Source organism: Brienomyrus brachyistius, chromosome 4 (assembly GCF_023856365.1).
Source record: "Brienomyrus brachyistius isolate T26 chromosome 4, BBRACH_0.4, whole genome shotgun sequence".
NCBI lineage: Eukaryota > Metazoa > Chordata > Actinopteri > Osteoglossiformes > Mormyridae > Brienomyrus > Brienomyrus brachyistius.
Window position 1 is genome coordinate 12,522,021 of NC_064536.1, and position 26,765 is coordinate 12,548,785.

Sequence of the window (26,765 nt, forward strand, 5' to 3'; positions counted from 1 at the left end):
TTCTTATACAGAGCAGTTAACTGTGACATCTTAGATATTAAGGGTTAGAAATGGTAAACACCAACCACTTCAATTCCCTGTGACTGTCATATTTTCCTACACAAAATTACTAATGGCTAAACAAGTCTTGGATTGAGTCCTCATTTTAGTGAGGTTATCACAGGGGTGCATTTTTTGATAGACAATGACTTGAATGAGGGTCATTTTTTATCATTATTTTTGTTAAATAAGTAGATGACCAGATTATTTTAATTCACCATTAACGGGATGTCTGAGTGGATCCTCTCCAAGCGGGTCAGTCAGTGATCCTCCCAGGCACGGAATCTTACAGGCTGTGGGTTTAAATTAGTGCCACTGATTATTGCTGGAGGACTCTGCATTGGGCAGTAAATGACCTCCATTTGCCACCAGGGGGGGCTGTAGGCTGGCCAGGGTGGATCAGGTAGGTGCCATGTAGTCAGTTCCAGAGTTCTGAGGAGCCGCGGCTGGTTGCCAGTGTTGGGAGGCTGACTGTTTCTCCGACCAGGGCAGGCCGTCATGTAGGGCCATGTGTGACGCATGCAAGCAGGAGGCCATTAACATCGTCGTCAGCAAAAAGCCTCCTGTGGGAGATGCACACGGCGCATTGGTGTCGGGCACTGTCCTGTTAGGGGATAGTTTTATGAATGAGCAGAAGCAGGTGTGGTGGGCGACTTGTGACCTGTGTAATGCAGAGTAACCCCCCCCCCCCCCCCAAACTCTAACACACCTGTTTTCAGCCTCTCTTAAACAACTAGGACTAAAAATAAGATAAAAATGAACCAGAGGGAGGGACCCCCTCTCAGTAATGCATGATCATTTAAGTACCTAAGGACTTAAAGGAGGGGGGAGAGAGGGGGGAGTCATTAACTCTCTCTCTTGGGCATGGGGAGCTTGCATTAAATTAATTTAAAATTAATTTTACACTAGGGATAATATTGACAGTGCATTTAGTCATATTTATGGTTTCGGAGGACCCCCGGGTATCTTATGGGGCATTCTGCCGACACTGAGGGGTTAGGGTTAGGGTATTTTATGGGGTATTCTGCCGACACTGAGGGGTTAGGGTATTTTACGGGGCATTTTGCCAACACTGAGGGGTTAGGGTATTTTACGGGTCATTCTGTGGACACTGAGGGGTTAGGGTATTTTACGGGGAATTATGTTGACACTGAGGGGTTAACGTTAGAGTATTTTACTGGGTATTTTGCCGACACTGAGGGGTTAGGGTTAGGGTATTTTACGGGGCATTCTGTGGACACTGAGGGGTTAGGGTATTTTACGGGGAATTATGTTGACACTGAGGGGTTAACGTTAGGGTATTTTACTGGATCATTCTGCCCACACTGAGAGGTTAGGGTATTTTACTGGGTCATTCTGTCGATACTGAGGGGTTAGGGTTAGAGTATTTTAGTGGGTCATTCTGTCGATACTGAGGGGTTAGGGTTAGGGTATTTTACTGGATCATTCTGTCGACACTGAGGGATTAAGGTTAGGGTATTTTACTGGATCATTCCGTCCACACTGAGAGGTTAGGGTATTTTACTGGGTCATTCTGTCGACACTGAGGGGTTAGGGTATTTTAGTGGGTCATTCTGTCAACACTGAGGGGTTAGGGTATTTTACTGGGTCATTCTGTCAACACTGAGGGGTTAGGGTATTTTACTGGGTCATTCTGTCGACACTGAGGGGTTAGGGTATTTTACGGGGCATTATGTCGATACTGAGGGGTTAGGGTATTTTACTGGGCATTCTGTGGACACTGAGGGGTTAGGGTATTTTACGGGGAATTATGTTGACACTGAGGGGTTAACGTTAGAGTATTTTACTGGGTATTTTGCCGACACTGAGGGGTTAGGGTTAGGGTATTTTACGGGGCATTCTGTGGACACTGAGGGGTTAGGGTATTTTACGGGGAATTATGTTGACACTGAGGGGTTAACGTTAGGGTATTTTACTGGATCATTCTGCCCACACTGAGAGGTTAGGGTATTTTACTGGGTCATTCTGTCGATACTGAGGGGTTAGGGTTAGAGTATTTTAGTGGGTCATTCTGTCGATACTGAGGGGTTAGGGTTAGGGTATTTTACTGGATCATTCTGTCGACACTGAGGGATTAAGGTTAGGGTATTTTACTGGATCATTCCGTCCACACTGAGAGGTTAGGGTATTTTACTGGGTCATTCTGTCGACACTGAGGGGTTAGGGTATTTTAGTGGGTCATTCTGTCAACACTGAGGGGTTAGGGTATTTTACTGGGTCATTCTGTCAACACTGAGGGGTTAGGGTATTTTACTGGGTCATTCTGTCGACACTGAGGGGTTAGGGTATTTTACGGGGCATTATGTCGATACTGAGGGGTTAGGGTATTTTACTGGGCATTCTGTGGACACTGAGGGGTTAGGGTATTTTACGGGGAATTATGTTGACACTGAGGGGTTAGGGTATTTTACTGGGTATTTTGCCGACACTGGGGGGTTAGGGTATTTTAATGGGTCATTCTGTCGACACTGAGGGATTAAGGTTAGGGTATTTTACTGGATCATTCTGTCCACACTGAGAGGTTAGGGTATTTTACTGGGTCATTCTGTCGACACTGAGGGGTTAGGGTTAGGGTATTTTATGAGGCATTCTGTCAACACTGAGGGATTTGGGTTAGGGTATTTTACTGGGTCATTCTGTAGACACTGAGGGGTTAGGGTTAGGGTATTTTACTGGGTCATTCTGTCGACACTGAGGGGTTAGGGTTAGGGTTAGGGTATTTTACTGGGTCATTCTGTCGACACTGAGGGGTTAGGGTTAGGGTATTTTAGTGGGTCATTCTGTCAAATAGAGGGATTTGGGTTAGGGTATTTTACTGGGTCATTCTGTAGACACTGAGGGGTTAGGGTTAGGGTATTTTACTGGGTCATTCTGTCGACACTGAGGGGTTAGGGTTAGGGTTAGGGTATTTTACTGGGTCATTCTGTCGACACTGAGGGGTTAGGGTATTTTACTGGGTCATTCTGTAGACACTGAGGGGTTAGGGTTAGGATATTTTAGTGGGTCATTCTGTCAACACTGAGGGGTTAGGGTTAGGGTATTTTAGTGGGTCATTCTGTCAACACTGGGGGGTTAGGGTTAGGGTATTTTACTGGATCATTCTGTCCACACTGAGAGGTTAGGGTATTTTACTGGGTCATTCTGTCGACACTGAGGGGTTAGGGTATTTTACTGGATCATTCTGTCCACACTGAGAGGTTAGGGTATTTTACTGGGTCATTCTGTCGACACTGAGGGGTTAGGGTATTTTACTGGGTCATTCTGTCCACATTGAGAGGTTAGGGTATTTTACTGGGTCATTCTGTCGACACTGAGGGGTTAGGGTATTTTAGTGGGTCATTCTGTCAACACTGAGGGGTTAGGGTATTTTATGGGGCATTCTGTCGACACTGAGGGGTTAGGGTATTTTATGGGGCATTCTGTAGACACTGAGGGGTTAGGGTTAGGGTATTTTATGGGGCATTCTGTCGACACTGAGAGGTTAGGGTATTTTATGGGGCATTCTGTCGACACTGAGGGGTTAGGGTATTTTACGGGGCATTCTGTCGACACTGGGGGGTTAGGGTTAGGGTATTTTACTGGATCATTCTGCCCACACTGAGAGGTTAGGGTATTTTACGGGGCATTCTGTCGACACTGAGGGGTTAGGGTTAGGGTATTTTATGGGGCATTCTGTCGACACTGAGGGGTTAGGGTTAGGGTATTTTATGGGGCATTCTGTAGACACTGAGGGGTTAGGGTTAGGGTATTTTATGGGGCATTCTGTAGACACTGAGGGGTTAGGGTTAGGGTATTTTATGGGGCATTCTGTAGACACTGAGGGGTTAGGGTTAGGGTATTTTATGGGGCATTCTGTAGACACTGAGGGGTTAGGGTTAGGGTATTTTATGGGGCATTCTGTAGACACTGAGGGGTTAGGGTTAGGGTATTTTACGGGGCATTCTGTAGACACTGAGGGGTTAGGGTTAGGGTATTTTACGGGGCATTCTGTCGACACTGGGGGGTTAGGGTATTTTACGGGGCATTCTGTCGACACTGAGGGGTTAGGGTTGGGGTATTTTATGGGGCATTCTGTCGACACTGAGAGGTTAGGGTATTTTACGGGGCATTCTGTCGACACTGGGGGGTTAGGGTATTTTACGGGGCATTCTGTCGACACTGAGGGGTTAGGGTTGGGGTATTTTACGGGGCATTCTGTCGACACTGAGGGGTTAGGGTATTTTACGGGGCATTCTGTCGACACTGGGGGGTTAGGGTATTTTACGGGGCATTCTGTCGACACTGGGGGGTTAGGGTATTTTACGGGGCATTCTGTAGACACTGAGGGGTTAGGGTTGGGGTATTTTACGGGGCATTCTGTCGACACTGAGGGGTTAGGGTATTTTACGGGGCATTCTGTAGACACTGAGGGGTTAGGGTATTTTACGGGGCATTCTGTCGACACTGAGGGGTTAGGGTTGGGGTATTTTACGGGGCATTCTGTCGACACTGAGGGGTTAGGGTTGGGGTATTTTACTGTCTGAAATTTGTTTGTGGCATATTAGTGCTTTTGTTCAGCTCATCTCTGAGTAGTATTCCGATGAGCTTCTAACACTACGAGAAAGCTGCATTATTTAATACTGCTTCCAAAGGTCATTCCTTTTGTTAATTTTAACCACGCTGTCATGCATTCCTGACTGACTTGTCAAGTCTAAGCTCGGTTGGGAAATCAGAGACATGCAGTGACCCTTTTGATCTGAGACTTTCTGTCTTAAACGCCATGATGCTGCCATGTCTGGGAACCGGAGACCTGTGATGCACGTTAATGAACATGGTATAGACCAAGCCCTGGGGGGAGTGTGGGCTGCGAGAGAGACTGACCCTGCAAGAGACCCCTTACAAGCCCAGGGTGACATTCTTAATTTTTGTGAGCACTTCTGCACTTTTTGTGACTGATTATCCAGTGTTTTGGAGCAATAAAATCCCAACCGACAGGCAACCAATAAGATATCAACTACAGGCAACCAGTAAGATACTCAGAGCGTTTGTCAATATGTGTTGGTGCCATAGGTATTCTGCAAATTACCTTCCACACAACCCAGTAACACTCAGGATGTCAGTCTGATTCAAACACTGTAGGAGTGGTAGCTTAAACAGTTTATAAATATGCATTTTTTTACCTATTTCAGTTTCAAGTTAAGTAATATTGAAATCTAAAAAGAAAATATTTTGGTTCACTTCTGCAGCATCTACTGAGTGGAACAGTTCATGGTATGATGAATCATAGATTTTCCCACAACTTTTCTGAAGGACATCTCAGATTTTGCCCAAGGAAATTTTCTTATTTGAAGAAAATTTCATTTACTAATTACTCGGTCACTTATGTACAATTTGTGATTAAAGAGTTCGGCTGGCAGTTTGGTGAGTCTTATAGACTGAAGCCACGAAAACATCAGTGAGCCGCATACAGAACATTCAGCTACTTTACGGGGACGTGCGTCGCACTGAACTCTCGTGTAAACGATGTGAGCTGTATGCATTTTAACCAAACTTATTTCTTATCAAGTCTAACATTTCAACTTCTTCTCACATTTTGCTTTATTTTTTGTCTTTGTGACCGCGAGATGTAAATCTCACAGATCGCGATGTGCTTAAACCAATGGAAAAAGTTTACCTCAGTATCGGAAATCACCTGCTGTGAAGGCGTATCTGAATTCATATAAATATATATGCTGCCTCCCTGCATTCGTTCCCGGGTCATAAACGAATGTGCCTGGTAATAAGGTTACGGTTATATTCTGTAGTTTCGGACATTATTGCTCAGATTGTTGCTTTTTCAGTGCCCATTTAACTGCAAGTTTAATTTTGTAAGCTGAGAGCAAAAGGAGTCCTTTTTTGATGGCTCATGGTTTTCACCAAAATGCACAAGTTATCCATCATCAAACTCCCTGTTTTCACTGCAGTTAAGTTGACGTGTATCAGTTTGACAGCCTTTACGGAAAAAGCATATCTGGTTTTTAGCCCAAGCAATGTTTTTTTTTGGAATTATTTCTATTTTAGAAGTGACTACTTGTATTTTTGGAAATCTTGACACAAATCAAAATGCCTCACCATGTTAATGATATGTCACAGTCCCCCAAAAGCTGAATTGCAGGCCTCAGGTCCTCCCTCTTCAGTATGTGGGATGTCCTGACTCGACCAGATTGGACTGTAAAACGCTGACGTTCCCAGAAACTTCCAGCCTGGGCTTTACTGCTTTACCGCTCTGTGTAATTGTCCTTACAATTTATCCTATGAAGCGTCAACGGTTTTGTTGTTGAATGCTTAGGCGCTGTAGAAAAGGGAGGAGCTTAGTAACTTGGATGAATTTCTTCTGCAAGGTGGACAAATGAGTGTTTATTATAAGTAATACAGTAAAATCCCATTATAACGGACATCAAGGGACCTGGCAAAACAGTCCGCAGTGTATATCCAGAGTTGCTCTATGCCCAGAACACAACTACAGGACACCATTTACTCATGCCACACCCCAGCAGACACACTTGAGGTATAGATTATTATATTGTACATGTATTAATCCAACTTTACCTGACCAGATGCGTGACTATTAATAATGCCAAATACATATCTGCCCTGGATATCACTGGCACGTCACTTGCCTTGTAGGCGGAGCCTGCATGTCCGTTATAGCGAACAAAACTACAGCCAAAAGTGGCCCTGGGGACCAAATTGTTTGTCCGTTATAAGCGAAATTCCGTTATATGCGAGTCTGCTATATCCGATGCTTTTTCTGCATGTTCGTAAAAGGCGCATGGCCGGGACCAGCGGCCCTCGTCAGTTATAGACGATATTCCGTTATAAGCGAGCCCACTGTAACGGGATTTTACTGTATTCAGTTCAAGGAGTCATTTGCAGGGACCTGTGTATGGTGTGTGACCCAGCGGGCTAAACCTTTGTTCCTGTGATCAGAAGGTCGCTGGTTTGAGGCCCGGCCTCAGCAGAACAGTAACATGTCTGTGGGCCCTTAAGCAAGGCCCTTAACTGCCAGGCATGAAGGGAATTCCCCCACAGGGACTAATAAAGTATCACTATTTTATTCTGCAGTTCCATGCATCACAGGTAGTATTTAAACATTTCCATAAATAGAGTTTGTATTGGAGCCCACCATCACCCTGAAAGGCATGAATATCATACCCTCCCCCATTACTGTAGCCAAGCTCAAAGGAGATGCCAGCATAAGCTTGTGAAGAACTGTTATTTACATGCAGACAACACAAACTGTTGCCTTGAGCGAACCACAGGGCTCTTCATGTGTATCTGTATTGGAGGACATAACAGGGATTACCGAGTGGTGACTGGGAACTGCACAGGACTCAAAAATAAGTGCTGATTTGTTGACCGGGACTCATGTATGGCCTTTCATTACGGATGACCTTAATATCGCGACAAACACAATCAGTGTTAAAAAAATTGTGGCTGACTGGTGCGAGATGTTAACTGCACGAAGTTCAGCAGATCACCAGATAACTGCACAGTAGCCAAGCAAAGTAATGCGCCTTCCCTTTAATGAGATTGCATAGCATACTCGATCTCAAACTCAGCCAAACTCAAGCTTTAAATCCCCAATGTGCTAAAACTGTTATGAGGAGACGATCCATGGAGCGACTCTCAATACAAGGTTTTGTTACACAAGACAGAACACGAAGGGAGCAGCAGAAAGCAAGGGGACCACGAGGGGTCGAAAGCAAAACGGGTAAACCACGATAACCAGGACAGGGAACAACACAGGAACAACCACAGCAAACACGGGAAAGTACCACACCTGCCAACACACACAGTAACCACCACCACAATAACCGTCTCAAGAACATGACACAGGCAGGCGATTATAAATATTGATGAGACATGAGGAGGAGCAAGTCTGCGTCATAGACAATTAACCAAGCACTCATAATAATAATAATCATCACTTTATCAATCCTCTCAACTTGCTCATTGTAGAGTAAGCTGTCCGCGAAGGGCAGCCATTAGGGATTTAGGTAACAAGGGACAGGTAAGGGTAATCACAATCAAGCACTACAAATTCAAAATACTCACATGGAGCACAGGTAAAACAGAATATAACTAAACTAGACACAGGAGGAGTAATTCATACACAAGGACACAAAGGCAGAAACCTAATACAATGCAAACCAAACTCAGAATCTCTAACAAAACTGAGGCTGGCCTCCGGCCAGCGTCAAACGCACAATGGTGGTGATGTCTGGTCTATAGCTGCACACTCAGCCTGCATAGCCACTCGATGGCCTGGGGAGCCAGGAAACCCACTAGGGTAACACCAAACGGGGTGGCCAGGCCAGGAAGAACTGCTGGACAAAACGGGGAGATGTTACATGTAACAAGGCCAGACAGGTACCTATCCTGACAAAAAATATTATGTGAAGCCTAAAGCGAATAATGTGCTTTGCGTGTCAAGGTCTGGAATATACTAGATAGTAAGCTAACATTTGGTACTTGTAGTCAACGTGCTTAATGCAGAAAAAATAAGCAGGGATAAAGATCTGAGCGCTTCTGACAATGGTCAAATTGTTATGATCAGACGACTAGGTCACAGCATCTGCAACACTGCATGGCTTGCGGGCTGCTCATGGTCAGCCGTGGTGAGTACCTACCAAGAGTGGTCCAGGGAAAAATCGTGAACTGCTAATGGGACGTTGAGCAACCAGAATTTGCCAGTTTGGAATGTTACTGAAGGCTGTCCCATCTGGCACGAACCAACAGAAGGGCTACTGTGGCACAAATGGGAGATCATTTTCATGATGATCGCCAGAGTAATGTATCACGGCATACAGGACAGAGATGTTCACGAGTCACAAAGTTAGAGGCCGAGTCAAGTCCGAAGTCGCCATTGTGGTTCCAATTTGACATTACTATTTATCAAAAATTTAACCGCCAATTTGATTTTTTTCTATTAGTAACTGATGAGACTGAATTGGTATCACCACTTGACCAGTTAAAAAAAACTGCTTGGCTTATAGTTCATCAGGCTTATATACATTTTCAGAGTAATTGCTATTTCAAATGCCTTTGAAGCAATACAATTTTAGGAAGAACCTAAGCACTTTTATAATGTAGATTTTAAAACTATTTTCTCCAAAATAACATTGACGAAAACATCCCTTGAGCCGAATACTTTAATAAGCAAAACTTTAATTAGTGTGAACAATCAGAAACGTTGCCCAAAGAGGGTCCAATCTTGGAAGAAACAATCAATTGGGTACACACACACACACACACAGACACACACACACACACACACATACAAACACACACACACACACACACACACACACACACACACACAGCTGAAACTTTTCCCGACATGATTAACAAAAGGGAAGCTTCCTGTGTATGAGGCAGCCAGACCGAACCATGCCAGACTCCGCCCTCAGATACGTTACTGTGATGTGATTGGCTACCGAATGAGCATGACCCAGACCTGTTTCTCGTGCTGCTAAAGTAAACGCATGTTAAAGTAAATCCCGGTTTTTATTTTAACACATTGTCCTAAAACAAAACTCCAATTAATGGATAAAACTGATTTGTCTTTCAGCTTGTGTCAAAAAATAACGTGTTGCAAATCGAGTGGGAAGTCGATTTAAGAGTGACTTGAGTGCAACTCGAGTCCAAGTCCAAGTCCCCATTTCTGACATAGCGCATTGAGCCCTGTTGCGTACGGACCTATGCAACTGCAGAGCAGCCAGAGTGCCCATGCTGACCCTTGTCCAACTTTGAAAACTCCTACAAGGGGCACGCAAATGTTGGAACTGGGCCTAGGAGCAATGGAAGAAGGTTTAGCGAATCTCATTTTCTGATGTGTCACGTGGACAGCTGAGTACGTATTGAGAGTCCGTGGGATCCATTGGGCTGGCAAGTCCGATAGACAGCAACGTAGCCCCATACGCAGCGGTGTCGTGATACGTTACTCCCAGAAACATGTTTAGCGGGTTTCTCCAGTGATGAAAAGTAGGCAAAATGACAAACAGAACACAGAAATATAACCCTAATATTTCTGTATTATCAATTAGGTTTTATAAGAGCTGAGACCAAATTAATATCGGAATTCATGCATTGAATAGCCCTTAAATGATCTGTGCATATTTCAATGATAATGTTAAAAGTAAACTATAGGCTATTGCTTTTGGGTTAATCCATGAATTGGCCTGTTTATTTCAAAGCAATACAATATTTAAATGAGAATGTTTTAGTGTATCGATGTGGTATTGATACCTATGTACGGAAGTTGGGGTTAAAGTTAAAATTTTTGCATTTATTCAACTCTATGCTGGATTCCTGGTTACTGGATAAGTAATTAGGAGATCTACGGATGATTTTCTTTGATGTGTAGGGAAATATGGGTAGCAGATTTTGTGCTTCAACTCAAGATTTGCTTGTATGGTTGAAAGGTCAACAGAAGTTCTGGTATGAAAATCTACCACGTCTGGCAGTGCCCCTCTGTCTTCATTTACCTTCTTGTGTTCTCCTCAGTGATGGCCGACAGTGCACAGAGCCGCTCCGTCCCTAAGCTCTGAGAGCGGCGGTGTGAACCTCTTGCTCCACTCTGCCAAGGGTGTAAGTTCACCATGTACAGTGTGGAGGATCTCCTGATCTCGCATGGATACAAGCCACCGAGGAACACCGCCCCCTTGTCCAGTGAGGGACGCCGTTTTGAGGTCGCAGAGAGCGGGTATAACTCAGACATCCATGGGAAAGTGGACAGCCATAGAGAGCATACCGGCGAATATGGGGAGAGGAACTGGAAAAGCAAGGAATCCAGTGAGGTGGAACTCCAGGGAGACTTCCCTTCCACCAGTGACAGGTGAGTCCATTTCATACCGTGAATGACAGGCAATTCCATTTCATACCGTCAAAGACAGGTGAGTCCATTTCATACCGTCAATGACAGGTGAGTCCATTGCTCTGAAGGTCTTGGGGGGGTGACGAGACCACTGACAATGATAGTTTTTCAGACAAAAAAAGAGGATATTGTCTTTAATAGTCCCCCCCCAGATCCTCGTGGTTTGGGTTGTCCGTGAGTTGACCATGAACAATTAAATTGGGATTTTGTTGGAGCGTGTGGAAAGAAGCTTGCAGACGACACATAAGCCAAAAGGGGTACGTGCAGTAGATGAACATCATGAGTACCATGACCTCAAAGCACACCTCAATCAGTACTCATATTTCTGTTTGTTCTGCATAGGACAGGATCTTTTATTTCTCCATTCTGTCAGGCTGCTTCAACCAACTGCCTCTTGTAACATACAATAAAGTCAATTCATTATTACTTAGGAATGATGCTCAATTAATGGAAAATGTTATGTAATTAATCACTTATAAATGAGTGTGATTATACTCATTTATAAGTTATTCCAAACTCATTTATAAGTTGTTCCCCATTTTCTCACATAAAGCTCTGGAAAGATCTGATAGGATGCTGTATCTTCATTGATGACAAGCTGTCAGGATAAGCAGGAGAGACAGAAGTATGCTTTCCGGGCTCGGAGGTTTGATTTGTCTGGAAATGTTTGATTGGAAACAAGTTTTTGCGAAGTTTAGCAGCTCATGGATGACAAGCTAGGGAGCTAAGAGGGCAAGGTTAAGCATTAAAAACAGATCAGCCAAGCAAGACATCAGTATAGTAACCAGATTGTCAAAGCCGTGTCTTCGGCTTACAGCCAGCTCTACAAATAACCAGGCGTTTTCACAAAATTCGGGTTAATCAGGAATACTTTATTGCCAGTAACCTCACAGTCTTGAAAGGGCTGAGGAAGACCGCTGCAGAATTGAGTTGGCACCTGGAGCAGTCTCAAATGCTCTATTGTCAACATACATGGTTTGCCTTCCACTGTGAGATAAGGTATAACACATGGAGACTATGGGAATGTTTCAAAGGTTACCAAGTGTGCCCAAGACAGAGGGGAAACTACAGTTTTTGTCAGTATGGTGGGAGATGCGGATATGCAGGACGTCCAAGAGGGGAACGGTTTATTTAAGAATATGCAGAAAGAAGGATTGGGAAAATCACCAAATGGGGGGCTGTGGATCCTGGTTCAGAAATAGTGGGTGGGCAGGGGTCCCTTGGTGATAGATTAGGGAGGTGGTGCTCTCCTTAGGGTACTCCCCTTAGGGTGTCCCTTTAGAGTGCTCCCTTTAGGGTACTCCCCTTAGGGTGTTCCCTTTAGAGTGTTCTCCTTTAGGGTACTCCCCTTAGGGTGTTCCCTTTAGAGTGCTCCCTTTAGGGTACTCCCCTTATGGTGTTCCCTTTAGAGTGTTCTCCTTAGGGTGTTCCCTTTAGAGTGCTCCCTTTAGGGTACTCCCCTTAGGGTGTTCCCTTTAGAGTGTTCTCCTTTGGGTGTTCCCTTTAGAGTGCTCCCTTTAGGGTACTCCCCTTAGGGTGTTCCCTTTAGAGTACTCCCTTTAGGGTACTCCCCTTAGGGTGTTCCCTTTAGAGTGCTCCCTTTAGGGTACTCCCCTTAGGGTGTTCCCTTTAGAGTGTTCTCCTTAGGGTGTTCCCTTTAGAGTGCTCCCTTTAGGGTACTCCCTTTAGGGTGTTCCCTTTAGAGTGTTCTCCTTTGGGTGTTCCCTTTAGAGTGCTCCCTTTAGGGTACTCCCCTTAGGGTGTTCCCTTTAGAGTGTTCTCCTTAGGGTGTTCCCTTTAGAGTGCTCCCTTTAGGGTACTCCCCTTAGGGTGTTCCTTTTAGAGTGTTCCCTTTAGGGTACTCTCCATAGGGGGTTCCCTTCTGAGTGCTCCCTTTAGGGTACTTGCCTTAGCATGCTTGTTTTAGGGTGCTCCCCTTAAGGTACTTGCCCTTGGTGCTGGTGAGACAGCAAAAGCAGGTAACATACCCTGGGCCTTCTCCCTGATGCTTTATGTCGCACTGGGGAAAACAGTTACCACCCCTGATTGGGGTAATTAATAGACACCAGACTATTAATAGACATCAGCCTACCCCATGGGTGGTTTCTGGGCTAACCATGTAAAGCCTATTGCTGCTGTTAGTTGGTGTGGTTCTGAAACAGGATTGTTGGTGGGTGGTGGATTCCCAGTGGGTCACCAATTCACATCCTTTCAACAGTAGACTGGCAATGCTGTCAGGAGGAAAAGTCTTTGCAAAACTGGACCCTAGATCTGGATTTTGGAAAATTCCATTTCCTTCCTGACCACTGCGTTCACTGGCTTCTTTTGGTACCTTGCTTTGAAAAGAGTTAATTTCTCTGCCATCAAATAATCCTGCACAAGCACCGGCAGGGGGAGAGCGCATGATCTGCTATGTATGAACTTTGTGTACATCAAGAATCTGGAAGAGGACAACACCGGGCTATACTGTATTCTCCAAAGACTTGGGTACAACTAACCCTGAAGGACAAGTGATGGTTTGCCAAAGATAAAATAATGTTTGTGGGCTACATAATCACCTCTGCAGCGGTAGCTCCCAGAGTCACTTTGGAGAGATTGGAATCTGGTGTTGCGGAGTGATGGCCATGGCAACTACCAGAAGAGGTTTCTACCCCCCCCCCCCCCCTTTGCATCATTTATGAGGTCACTGCAAGATCTTCCCTCAGTAATTCTCAAGGAGGCCTTAACAACCACTCCAGCATCTGAATATCTATCCTCTTATCTGCGCAGTCTGAAGTGTACACTAGAGACAGGGCACAAACCTCTGTTGTTCCTACAGATCACTGAAAGGACTTCCTCCTTGAATTCTGGGGTTTTCATGGAGGCTGATCTTATATGACACTGTGCACTTACTTCGGTAAGCAGTTAATTACAGGAGACACCTTCAACTGAGCACCAGTGAAGTGCACTTCCACTCAAGCAGAGAAAGAACAGGTGGCTGATGTCAAAGTGTTTGTAGACTCTTGTATGATGTTTAGCAACTTCTGAAGCAAAGCAGAAACAAATAATATCCAGAAAGTAGATTCTGTGTTGTTACTGCTATGGAGGTGGGTGACAAATCCCACCTCCCGTCAGAGCTTGGACCAAGAGAAGCTGGGAACTCTTCCTCAGTGGAAAGCCAATAGTTCATCCTACATGAAGCCCACTGTGAAATACAGAACCAGAGATTCTCAGTTGGTTTGGTAGCCAGTCTTGTGGTTTCAGGTTTTCTCCTAAATTTAAGCATAAGTAACACAACACGCTGGCCTGATGGGCAACACTGCAGCCTCACACCTCCTTCGCTCTGGCTTCGATTCTCTCCCAAAGCAATTTGGAGTTTGCGTGTTTTCCCCACATTTATCTGCTCGGTCCTCAGGTTTCCTAATGCAGACAAAAAACAAAGTGTTTTTTTAGTTTGCATTACGTGACTGTGTGTTGTCCTGCCATGGATGTGTAACCTGTCCAGGATTTCTCCAGCCAGGTGCCCAGGCATATTGGGACCCTGTGATCATTTGAAATACCGGTATCAGTATCGTGTCACAACACCAAAAAGTGGTATGATACCATCATTTCACAAATGTCGATATTTAAGAAGTTATGTTACATAGTGATTGTGCCATGCCTGTGCTTGGGGGAGAGAGAGAGTCACACTCAGTCCACGTGTCTCTTGTGGGGAGACGCCACACAGGTGGAGGCCCACTACCCACCGCTAGCCAATAAGCAGGGCGGCAGAAGTGACACATAGTGTTATTTTGGCGTTTAACAGAACGACAAGGGTGAAGTTGCAGACCCAACGGTATGCAGTCGTGGGTACGAGGGGGCAGCATGTCCAGCCTGGCAAAGGATCCGTCTCTCGCTCACCCTGATTTATATAAGGAGTTTAAAGGTCGTCTGCTTGATAAGTTTTAATACATGTTAGTGATGTAATTTAGCGGTTGTTACTGAGCCTGTTCATTCGCATCCCCATTCCCAATGAGAAAAAGTAGGTGAGGATAAATGGCGGCGAGGACACAGAAATATATATATAACGTTACTTCATTATTGATAAGGTTTTATAACAGCTGAGGCCAAATTAGTATCAGAATCTTTGCAATGAATGAAGTTTAATTATTCTATGCATATTTCATTGGCAATGTTAAAACTATATTATAGGCTTTTGCTGTTTAATACATACATATCAAAGCAATAAAATATTTAAATGTTTTACAGTATTGATTTAGTATTGATTTGCTATTGATATCAAAGTATCAGTGCTGGTATCAGTATAATTGTCAAAATTTCGGCATTGATTCAACTCTGACTAAACCCTGTTCTGGAGACACGTTGATATACATTAGGTAAGACTGATGCTTAAAACTTTTTGGGAGTTTGGGATGACTATTTTGGTTAAATTTCAAAATTTGGTTTACGTTTCTTTTTCAACATTATTTTGATGACGAATGATCTAGGAGGATGCGTTTTAAGTGTTTAAAAATGAAAAAAAAAACAAGTAAAATACACATTCTGACATTTCATGACAAGAGATTCAAGATTCAAAGTATTTATTGTCATATGTACAGTAGAAAAGTGCATTTCTCTGAGCAATGAAATTCTTTCTTTGTTGTCAACACAAAATCCCCAGGTACAATATAATAGAAAAATAGTAAATAAATACTTTGAAGTGTAATGTGCAAAAGGTTCAACAGAATAGTACCTTGTGTCATACTGGAACCAGGAGGCAGATTAGGGTGACATTTAACCCACGATCAGCTTCCTAATCTTCAAGTAGCCCAGTTTGAGATCTATGCACTAGCTGTATGTCCCCCATTTATCTGTATTTATGAGAACCTCACCTCTTACTGAAAATTATCATTAGTATAAATATGTAAACAATCTTACTTTTGGTCCTACGTTGCAGGTCTTGTGACGGTAAGCTTGGAATGACCTGCCAGCCAAAACCCAAAAGAGACTTGAACTACTGGAGAAGAAGGGGCCAGGATTTCAGCGTCCTGTTGAACTATGCCGATGTGCGGGGGCCTCAGGGGGCAGAGTACAGGGTTCAGTCACAGGGCTGGGATGAGGCAGGGTGGCCCAGGACGAAGGTGGCGGAGGGACAGGAGCCACGGAGGACAGTGGCGGACAGGAAGTGGCAGAGCTTGGGGACAGAAGAATGGAGACCAGCGGTAGGCCTGGGGCAGCAGCTGCTTGATGGAGAAAGCGAGAGGTGGGCTCGAGAGCAGCACTACACCAAGGCTGAAGAGAGTTCCATCCACTCCAGAAGCAAAGGGAAATCCCAATCTCTCCCCAGGGAGCTTTTATCAGAGAGCCTTCAGGCCATGCCCATCGTAGGCAGCCAGCACATCGATGCTACCACCTTCCTCGGACCTTACAGTAAACACAACAGATGTACGAGCAGCGAAGGCTTGCTAGCAGAAAGGTATCGGCCAGCTGTCCACGCTTCCCTCTTGCCCCGGTTCGGCCGACCGGTCAAGCCACCTTCCTACGACGCCCACCAGCAGACGCGGAACAGCTCCGAAATGCTCGCCGGAGACCAAGGGCCCAGGTGCAGATCCAGGGACAAGTTGAGCGGTTGGTCGAAGACTGGCGAGATGAGGCAGGATAGCTTAACACACCAGCCTGCAGGCTCTGGATTAGGGCCTCCAGGCTATATACCTCCACCTTCCTACAAGAGGCCATTGAATCAGAAGAGGGATCAAAAAAACTACAATGAAGTTTCCCACTTCCGCTTGAAGGAGGATTTGCAGCCAGGCACATGGGAGGCATTGAAGTGGTACTCTAGGCCGAGGGGAGGTTCTTGGATAGACTACCAGGGAAACAGTGTTCCTTGCCAAAGAATGACTAACCCAGAGTACTTGTATCAGCATCCAGGATGCGTGCAGTACTTGCCGTTCAATGACCCACGTTTGCGACACATCTCAGGTGGACAGTGCGGGAACTCTCTGACCGACTCAGACAAGATCAGAAACATCCACAGAGAGATTCCCAATGCTAAAGTGTTAGAACAGTCTTCTCATGATAGTGCCTTTCTACCCAACGAGGGGCCCAACACAGATGTTAGCAAAATATCAGTTAATGAGAATGACAGCAGCAGTGGGTGGTATGGTGGCTTGCACAGTGGGAATGATAATCCCATCACATTTGACCAAAACTGTAACGAGTATCGCACAGAAGTAGAGACAGCAAAATTCGGGCAGAATGGAAGTGCAGACCAAGAGTTCTCTGATTCGACAACACCGCTGAAGAACATTTCACCAGATGCATTGGAGACCACAAAACCAGTGAAACGGAAATCCGAGACCATATTCTGCCTGGTTTCAGTTCCTGTTCATTTGCAGTCTAATAGGAAAAATTCTGATCAGAATAACAACGAAACTCTGCCAGAGGCAGCAGAACAAAGTGCTCCCAGCACTGAAAGCATGGACCATTTGCAAAACCAAAGTCTCCAAATTACATGCTCAACAAGTCTGGAGCTGCCACCACCTTTAAATGGTGTGACAAATAGGATATCTATAGGGAAGTCCAGTCTGAAAGAGTCCGTGCTAACTCAGTCTCTCCAGCCCAGCAAACACATTGGCCTGCGATACTCCAGCTCCTGGCCTGGAGATCAGTACAGAGACCAGGAGACACAGACCTCCTCCTCAGAGGCCCCTGAGGGTTCTTCTCACAGCTGCTTGAGTTTGCAAGCACAAGACCAGGGCCAGCCTGTCTCTGACACCAATGTGGAAGGCAGCCTTAGGACAGACTGTAGCAGCATGTACAGTTTTCATGCCATGAAGGGCCAGAAGACCCTGCAGCCCTCTAGTAACAGTGCTTTTTCCAAGACCTCAACATACTCAGATTGGCTTAACAGGAGCACAGTTCCAATGGGACGTCCGACTAGGAAGCAGAAAGAGAGAGACAGCCTCTTGGTGCGAAATATAGAGGCTGTGCCTGCTCTATGCAATGGTGAAGAAGCCTTCGGTCAGTTCATGCTGAAGCCAGTTGGCCGACGCCCATGGGATGCAATTGAGGAACTTGAATCATTCAACAAGGAGCTTCAGGACCAGTTCAGCCAAGAAGCCAGCGTTGACAAGTGCATCGAGGACATCGACGCGGCATGCAGAGACCTTTTGGAGTGCAGGACCATCAGCAGTAACACTGGATACAACAAAATGCCGGTCCGCAAGCTAGCAAAGGAAATCAGGAACTTATCTGGGGAATCTCACAAGAAAGCTACATCCGCATTCCGCAGCAAGACTGCGGTTGGCGATCCACAATACAGGGAGGGGAAGAGTGCGTTTTCCAGACCTGTGGCTAAGGCAGTGAGCTTTAGCGACCATTTGCAGAATGATGTTCTTATCCAGTCAGAAGGTAGCTCTGAAAACTATAGAACTCCTGGTCAGATGATAAAAAAGACTGAACCCAAATGGGTTTCTAAACCAAGTGTCCCCGTGTCTCTAAATAAAGATGTCGGTTTTACCGAACTGCCTTCCAGTAATGCGCAGTGGGCCGCAAAGGAACCAGTGCACGATGTCTCTACATTGTCACACCCTCCTGAGTTTGAGGATATTTGTTATTCCTTACAGTTGACACACGAATCTGAAACCTGGACCCCCACGAATCCAGTGAAATCAAGACCTCTAGACATGGATGTAATATCTCAGGATCCGTGCAAGGCCTTTAGTTCTGATTCCAAACAGGAGAGCTGGTTTCCTACAACAGAGACAGAAGAAACAGGAAAGAACCGTATTCCCCGATTCAGCGGTGTGAGGAGTGTGAATGTGCCAAAAAGTCACAGGCTTCGTGGCCATGGGGGTCCCATCTGGATTGTGAGTAACAGGCTAACCGAAGAAAAGAATTCAGAAGGAGGAAATGTTACGACTAGTGACTGGAGGAGTCAACTGTCATTATCGGAGGAGCACCTGGAGAGTCTCCATATCAAAGCGAAAACAAATAGCATGCCGGAGGATCTGAGCACTCTGTATGAAGTAAAATGTGCTAAGGGCATTCCAGAGAATGAACCGATAGAGCAGAGGGCGGCTCGGATATTGGGAATAGAAGTGCCTGCGGAGTCTTTATTTGTGGTGGACCAGAAAGGAGAGAGAGAGCTGATCAAACGTTTAGGGAAGGGTGCGGCTTTCCCCAGCCAAGAAGTCCCGGAGACAAGTGGTAATGAAAACCAGAACTTGATCACACAAAGTAAAGAGGTTAAAGATACACTGGCTAATGAAGAGGAGCTGGATGTGGAGCTGACCGTCCCCACCGGTGAAGACGGCCTAGTTACACTGACAGATGGAGATAGCTCGGGGAACTGCCGGGATCTCGATCCAGCACTTCCAGATGAGCTCCTGGGGGATGAAATTAAAATGTGCGTGGCTATCAGTGATGACAACGAGCCTCAGAGGGATGGCGACATCTCCCGGAACCACAGTGGCCTCTCCATGACACCAGAGATGTTACAGGTTTCGAACAGCACATTATCCTGCCAAACAGACACAGAGACCCCTGAGAGGGACAGGGAACCCCATCAAGCCCAGTCAAGACACCTCATTTTAAGGAGCTCTGAAGATGACGTGGCAGATGGGACCAAGATGGAAGAGCAGCTGGTGTCGGAGGACTTCTCCCGGACTCGTCGACCGTCCCGTGGGGGCACGGTCACCAAGCGAGAGATCACACTGGACCTCTGTTACCCTCCTGACAGTGCACTGATGCAAGACATGGAAATGCCATCCTTCTCAGGTCAGAACAGGCAACATGAGCCGCGTCAATATTCATGCTGCATTATTTTTTGTATATAGCAGTGTCTCCCAACCCAGTCCTCGGGGACCCCGAACTGTCCATGTTTTTGCTCCCTCCCAGCTCCCAGCCAATCAGGAACGTCGAATACCTGGTACACGTGCGCTAGGAGCTAAGAGGAAGCAAAAACATGGACAGTCTGGGGTCCACCAAAGACTGGGTTGGGAAACACTGGTATATAAGATCAGATTTTTGAAGTCTTATGAAAGGAAACTTTATAACAAACAAAGTTATGGATATTCATTGCTTTATAACAAGGTGTACATGGGGAAAATTAATAATTAAGTCGTAAACCAGACATACATACATTTTCAGGTAGGTCTAACTTGATTAGTCCCATTTTCTGTGCTGACATGAAATATGTAATAGCAAATGGTTTTAGAAATAGGTGCATTGGGAGGAGAGAAGGACAAAGGAAGTATCATTGTGAATATTACTTAAGCTTTACATAGTATTTGGTTTTGTCTCATGGTCAGATGACTGATACAGTATCCATAACCAAAAGGAATGATTGTCATAGTTCTGAAATTTTGCCTGTAGTGAGCTACTTCTGTCACTAGATGGGGATGTTCTCCTTTTTTTTTCCTACGCTAATCGCAGTCAAGCATATTTTTTTTCAGTGTTAATTCATGTTCCCGTGGTCGTTTAGGCATTAACTTTCACGGGTGCATGTAAACTTGATGCTGGGTTGGAATAAACCTAGCCAGAGAATGTACTTTTTGACAAGAGTGGTAGATTGTATTGTTCTTGCTGTTGGACCAGTAAGAAACAGATAGACTGATTCTTGGCAGATTTGACTATGTCTACAGAGTTGATATAGATGACTCATAATGTTCTTTTTCTCATGCTTCGTGTGCTTTGTGTGGCTTCTGCCTGCCTTTTGCAAGCGTTTCAGCTGCGGTTTGTCTCGCAGGATCTGTCCTAACTGTGTGCTGTACCCCCAGACCCGTATGACCCCAGCCACGTGGAGAGAGTTTAGCCCCAAAACGCCACCTCACCCGGAGATGGAGTTCCCGCACTGTGACGCTTCTTCCTCCCCACAAGAACCACCCGCCCTCCCCCCCATACCATCTCATCCCCACGGTTCAGCAATGGCCTTCTTATTCAAGATAAGCGATGTTTACGCTCCTCTCCAGTCTTAAGAACTGTTCCACAGCTGACACGGAGTAGGCCCCCGGGGAGATCCACCCCCCCCCCCCCCCCAACTGACATATGGCCGTGTTGACTGGCCAGCGTTATGCAATTACACTGCACGGTCATATGTCCTTTATCCCCTGCCCTAATCTCCCTGAAGCCAACATGACAGAGAGTTCGTCTGCAGCAAGACCGCGAGCCCCCAGTTCTGCAGACGAACCGACCGCGTCAGTTACAGAGTGTTACCAGTGACAGAGCTGGAACGTTTTGTGGATTCTTGTTTGTTTATTTTTAATTAACTATAATAATCATGCCTCACTGTTATGTGAGGTATTCAGTTCTGTATCACAAATCCCACCGAAGCTGAAGCCAATCCTGAGTGTGGGGGATGCGGGGTGTGAGGGTATTGCCACTTAGGGAATGTGGAATTTATGACTCTGGCTGTAATAAATGACAATGTTGGGGGGGGGGGGGGCACCCACATGACAAGCAAATTACTTTTCACAGAGTATTTATTTTAATTGCATTTAAATCCTAATCAAGCTATACAATGTAAAAAATTAAAGGATATTTTAACTATTTTTGTATTTAACCATACTTTATTTACCCACTTTAATCAAGCTGGAAGTACATTATGCCTGTATATTACAGTAGTTATATATTATGAAATATATAATGTTATAGAGCAGTGAATGGGGAAAGGTGATGTTAATCTTTGCATGCATGGATGGCTGCAGTGTGCTTTCCGTCACCCTCCTGTCTCTCCCTGACAGTTCATGGCCTTTAATCTGTGCTGACGTGATTTGATTAGGCACAAGAAAGTGATTAATGTTAGAAATCCTGTACATTCGTGCAGATTTGTGCATCTCAGAAATCATTAGAATGAATCTGAATATATGAGTGATTTAATGACTTTCCTTTGTTTTCTGAAAACCAAATTATTTTTATGGCACATGTAAGTACTTTTGAAGGAACGATTTAGCGTGGAATGAAGATGGATAACGCTGAGTAAGCTGTACAGGTTTGTGTTTGTGATAGGTAATTAACTTAGGTCTTTATACTACACGAAGCCCCTTCACGTCAAATACAGCGAGAGTAATTATTTCATAAATTCCATTAACGAGGAAATAGATTCGAGACTTTTGTGCAATACTGTTTGCCAAATTAACCCTGTAGGAATATTATGGTTACTTTTTCGCAGCTGTGGATCTGTATATATAGAGCACACATGCAGCTGAATGCTCTGAAATTGATATGCAAGGCTTTGCATTTGCAGTGTTCGCTGTCTTCGTCTGCAGCCATCACAAACATCTGATCAGCCTTTTAAAAACCAATCTAGCAAATGAGTCGGACTTACGCATATAAAAATTAATCCCATATTTTTGCAAACAGGCCTGTGGTATAAGGGTTTAATTCAGGGGTTTTCAGCCTTAAATTTAAACGAGAGACCAATTTGGGATGCCTACCGCTAATGGTAGCTATGTAATTATGAACTAAGGATGGGAGGAGGGACTTTAATATTTCTTCTTCTAAGGGTTCCTTAGAATATTTTTTCATTCTGCATAAACCAAATGACTGTACTTAAGTTTCCTCAATTTGTGACACATCCCTGCAGTTCCTACACTGACCCCTAGGGGGTCCCCAGACTCCAGGTTGAAAACCCCTGGTTTAACTGACCCGGTTCACAGTCTCCACTACACTTCATTGAGGAAGAAGTAGGAGCAGGGCTTTCGTGGTGACTGCTTCTCGTGGGAGCTTTATGTGAGTTAGCTCATTAACCATCACTGCTGCGGAATCTGCTGGTTGCCCCATGGTCACCAAATGTTGCAGTCTTCTGGCCCCGTAGGTCAGCCATCGGAGTTACAGTGATGTGAAAAATGACACATCTCTCGATTGTTATTTTGCAAAGTAAAGCCAGACAACTGAAAGAGGGTATACTTTCTTTTTCATTTCACTTTACGGATCATTAATCTTTTATATCGAAGGTTACGTGCAGCATAGACTGTTGCACACACCGTATAGTAATATTGTCTATTTTCATATGAAATTTTAGTGCTTTTTTTGTACACTGGCAGATTTGACCCCTTCCTTGCATGAAACATGGGGAAGACAAATATATATTTACATTTGGTACGCTGTTGATCTAACAGATAACTAACCATTATTTTTCATATCGCATATTTTTGTTTACAAATATATGCCAAGTACTTAAAGCGAAATATATTTTTAGAGTATATTAAATGGAAGTCATTTCTTTTTCTTTGAGGCACATCTATACCTTTTATATTCAGAAAACGTGCAAAGCGAATTGAAATGGTTATATGATGTGCTACCATTGTAAAATGACGAGGTTCACGAATAAACTCTTTGCATGTAGGCTTTGTGTCTGCCTCCCCTCCGTAACGTCGCAGTTGCCGTTTCAGAGTCTCTTCCCTGTGCATTGTTTCATGACTGAGCGCGCAGCCCCTGCCTGTGTCGCACTTGGTGGCTGCAGAACCTTCACACTGGGAGAGTGCTGTCGGCAGAGGGGTGTCCAGGTTTCACCGGCAGCTTGCCAGTCACTGGTGAAGGTTAACTCAGATGGTATTACCTGCGCCCCAAACCCACATGCCCCCTCTCCTTGCCAAAACAGGCTGACTTCCAAAGCTCATCGTTACAAAGAATGTACATTTCTGAATCACCCAGTGGCAGGGACGGATTATGGGTTGTGTGGGCCCCTGGGCAAAACGTTCGCGAGCCCCCCCCCCCCCCCCACACCACAACCACCACAATTCAAGGGCCCTTGGCAGCCAAACGCCCTCCCTATAGGGTCAGGGGCCCTTGTAGACAGAGGATCAAAGAATGTAGGCCCTCTAAAATAGACAAACGAAAATACATTGTTGATAAGCGTTGCAAATTGTTTTGGGCTAGGGGCCCCACGGGCCCCCTGCACCCCAAGGGCCCCTGGGCAGCGGCCCCGCTGGCCCGGTCCGTAATCCGTCCCTGCCCAGTGGTATTCTGCTAATGCAAATCTCTTGCACCTCTGTGAAAACATTGTGTGTTGGTTAAGCAGGACATTATCAAGCAGATCTCAGTCCAGAGGGGGGGGCTCTGCTTCCTTACACAATCATCCGATTGTGACATCACGGAGATGGTCCCGGAAAGCCATTATGTCTGTCGGGACCTTAATTAAGAACTGTTTTCTTGGAAGCCATAAAAAATATGAAGCCAGTGATATGAATCGTCCATCTCGCAGAAACCAGCCCTAACCTTAATCAAAGCTTAAATTCTCATTACGTTGTCAGGCCACAGTAGCGATCTGGAAGTGGCCTAACTACCCAGTGTCCCTACCTGAGATAGATCATGTTTGTTACACGTTTAGATAACATGTTTAGTCCAATATCAGTGTAACTAGTAGGACGAAATAGTGCCAGATTGATATGGTTTCAAGTCTATTCACAATCAACCTCTTTCATCAACCTGGACTGTAGCCCTAAACGTTTATAATCAGTGAGTCACTGACCATGCAGATTAAGCAAATGCCAGCACCGGAAATTCATTAGAAAAATGTGAAGCAGCGTGAGAAGATGTTTATACTGAGGTAATAGACTTCCCGCAGTACTCACTGACAAGCATGAGTGACGAGAAATCAATGGACAATAGAGATGCGGAAAAACTGCTAAGCGACGGACACGACGTTTGATGAATGGGAAGGCAGAGTATATTTCATTATCGGGGATGCATTGAGGGCGTGTAGGGAGCGCATTCGCTGACGACTGCAGAGCTGCTCATCCCCTCCCTCCCGTTGTCCTGAAAGCACCATCCATGGTACCTCGGGTGCGTGAAACATTTTACATGATCTATTAAGCACAACAGCCAACATTCAGCAGACTTTCAGGTGTATGTGAAAAGTCAAGTCCCTGTGATCCAGTGAACTGTGGAATGTGCCTGTAGCAGAAAATAAATGAATAAATGTTTACATGGCTATTATTTTTTTAGTGTAATAACTGAAATATGCAGTCTGCATTCACATTGAGGCAGCAGAATGGTGCCAAGTAGGAAAATGTGAAATGACAATGGATTTGTGTCCATTCTAGTGGAACAGGCTGGGCTGCGAGTGTCTCTAGCCCTGCAGATTGCTGGGCGTATCCCTATGTGAAAGCTCAGAGGACCTCAAGTTCTACAGTCACATTCACAGTTTATGACATCATTTTCCGAGAAGTTATTGTTCGGTAATTGGCCGCGCAGATATTGTATGTTTCCAAGACGAATTTTAAAACCTCTTCATACGCCGACAGGAATCTATCCTTTGAAGACATCAGTGCATTCAAACCGGAAAGATTTACTCTATAGAACGACGTGCTACATGCTTCCTATAATTGCTGGCATTAATTAAACTACAATTTAATCATGCTTTAGCCCGTGGTGTATTTTTTTGTTCCATACAATGTACCAGTGTTACTCATCTGTCGAGATTATTTATACAAAACATTCAGCATGTCCTTCTCTGCCTGACACATCGGGGCAGCCCTTCCTGCTTGATACAATGCAGAGCACGATCACGAAGACAGTCAGACTCAACGCCAGAGTACCATCAAATGCGAAGCAGAGAACACAGGCCACAGAACTCATGTAGAGCACAGGCGTATTTAAAGGGCAACCAAGGAATTTGACATGCGGTGACAATTTGAAGAAATCAAGATCTCTCGGCTGTTTATTTTAAGCACCTTCTTCTGAACAGCTGTCCAGATGTTTCTCTTTGGGTCGGTGCTTCTTTCGCCCTGTCCTATGACTACATGTTATCTTCTGAAGCCGCAAAGTGAGCCAGCTCTGCAGAACGGCCCGCATCTCTGCTACAGGGCACCACCTGCCTTCCCCCCACTCTGATGGATGAACTTCCACCGATGCTGTGCTGGAACCCGAGTACCGATGCTCCTGAAAAATGGATATATTATAATAAGCCAGAAATGTAACAGATAATAGTGAATCGATAATGGTATTTCAATGCATGAGATGGGCAAAGCCTGCTTGCTTACAAATAGACGACAAGGAAAGAGGCACTTATGACGCACATCAGAACACAAACTCACAAAGTCAGACCAAAGTAAAGCAGACTGCTCTGCTACCAGACATGATTCAATACCAGGGGTCCCTGAGGTTATTTCTGGCACAAACTTGCGCAGCATCTTTCATAGTCTCTGCTTCCTAATTCTCTTCCTGAGCTATTTCCTCTCGTGCAGCGTTTCCCAACCCAGTCCTCAGGGACCCCCCAGACAGTCCACGTTTTGGCTCCCTCTCAGCTCCCAGCCAATCAAGAACACTGAACACCTGGTACACGCGTGTTGGCTGGGAGCTGGGATGAAACAAAAATGCGGACTGTCTGGCGGTCCCCATGGACTGGGTTGGGAAACACTGCTCTAGTGCAGTGCCGGAAAACGGGCCAGTTACCAGGGATCAGACTACAGCAGTTACCGCAGTTACTAGGCATGAGGTCAGTTGAGCTAAAGGTCCACCTCCGTAGCCCTGGGAATTACATTACACTGAGGGCAAAAATGATTTGGCTGCCTGTAATTGTTGAGCTAATATGGAGATAGGTACTTTCAGTTAGCTTGTGCTTCCAGTTCAGCCTAGTTCCCCTTGTGGGTGCCACTAAATTTAAAAAATCCTCAAACACTGTGATTGTTCAAGTCCTTCCAAATCCTCTTATGCAGTACGGATCACGGTGAGCCGACAGGCTAACAGTAAACACAAGTTTTAAGGTATGAGGTTACCTAACCCATGATGGGCGGGTCACTGCGGCACTCCCGATCAGCTATTGGTTCAGCTCATTTCTCACTGGCTGCTTTATCCATCCTCATTGGCTAAAACCTGGTGGGAAATGCTTCTATACCTTTGTCCTGCC

The 26,765-nt window shown here is 45.1% G+C and overlaps 1 protein-coding gene and 1 long non-coding RNA gene across 20 annotated transcripts; both read left to right on the forward strand.

Moving 5' to 3' along the window:
• Positions 1 to 1,105: 1,105 nt before the first annotated feature.
• Positions 1,106 to 5,082, forward strand: LOC125739827 (uncharacterized). 19 transcript variants are annotated; one of them, XR_007397325.1, is made up of 10 exons: positions 1,106 to 1,196; positions 1,372 to 1,463; positions 1,550 to 1,715; positions 2,002 to 2,093; positions 2,180 to 2,339; positions 2,582 to 2,712; positions 3,178 to 3,462; positions 3,541 to 3,618; positions 3,665 to 3,703; positions 4,148 to 4,216. It is a non-coding gene; the product is annotated as an uncharacterized LOC125739827 (long non-coding RNA). The 19 variants fall into 19 exon arrangements; XR_007397324.1 differs by lacking the exon at positions 1,106 to 1,196 and adding an exon at positions 1,263 to 1,325; XR_007397328.1 differs by lacking the exons at positions 1,106 to 1,196; positions 2,002 to 2,093 and adding an exon at positions 1,263 to 1,325 and having other exon boundaries at positions 1,550 to 1,635.
• Positions 5,083 to 10,587: 5,505 nt separating this feature from the next.
• Positions 10,588 to 20,800, forward strand: LOC125739826 (junctional protein associated with coronary artery disease-like). Its single transcript, XM_049010299.1, has 3 exons — positions 10,588 to 10,918; positions 15,873 to 19,693; positions 20,695 to 20,800. The coding sequence occupies exons 1-3, from the start codon at positions 10,683 to 10,685 to the stop codon at positions 20,727 to 20,729; spliced, it is 4,092 nt and encodes a 1,363-aa protein (XP_048866256.1). The 5' UTR covers positions 10,588 to 10,682; the 3' UTR covers positions 20,730 to 20,800.
• The last annotated feature ends 5,965 nt before the right edge of the window (positions 20,801 to 26,765 follow it).

Excerpts from the sequence above, each read along its gene's own strand:
- LOC125739826 (XM_049010299.1), top strand. The coding sequence starts at position 10,683 with ATGTACAGTGTGGAGGATCTCCTGATCTCGCATGGATACAAGCCACCG. Across the intron at positions 10,919-15,872 it reads TTCCCTTCCACCAGTGACAG|GTCTTGTGACGGTAAGCTTG; the intron begins GTGAGTCCATTT and ends CCTACGTTGCAG. Across the intron at positions 19,694-20,694 it reads GGAAATGCCATCCTTCTCAG|ACCCGTATGACCCCAGCCAC; the intron begins GTCAGAACAGGC and ends CTGTACCCCCAG.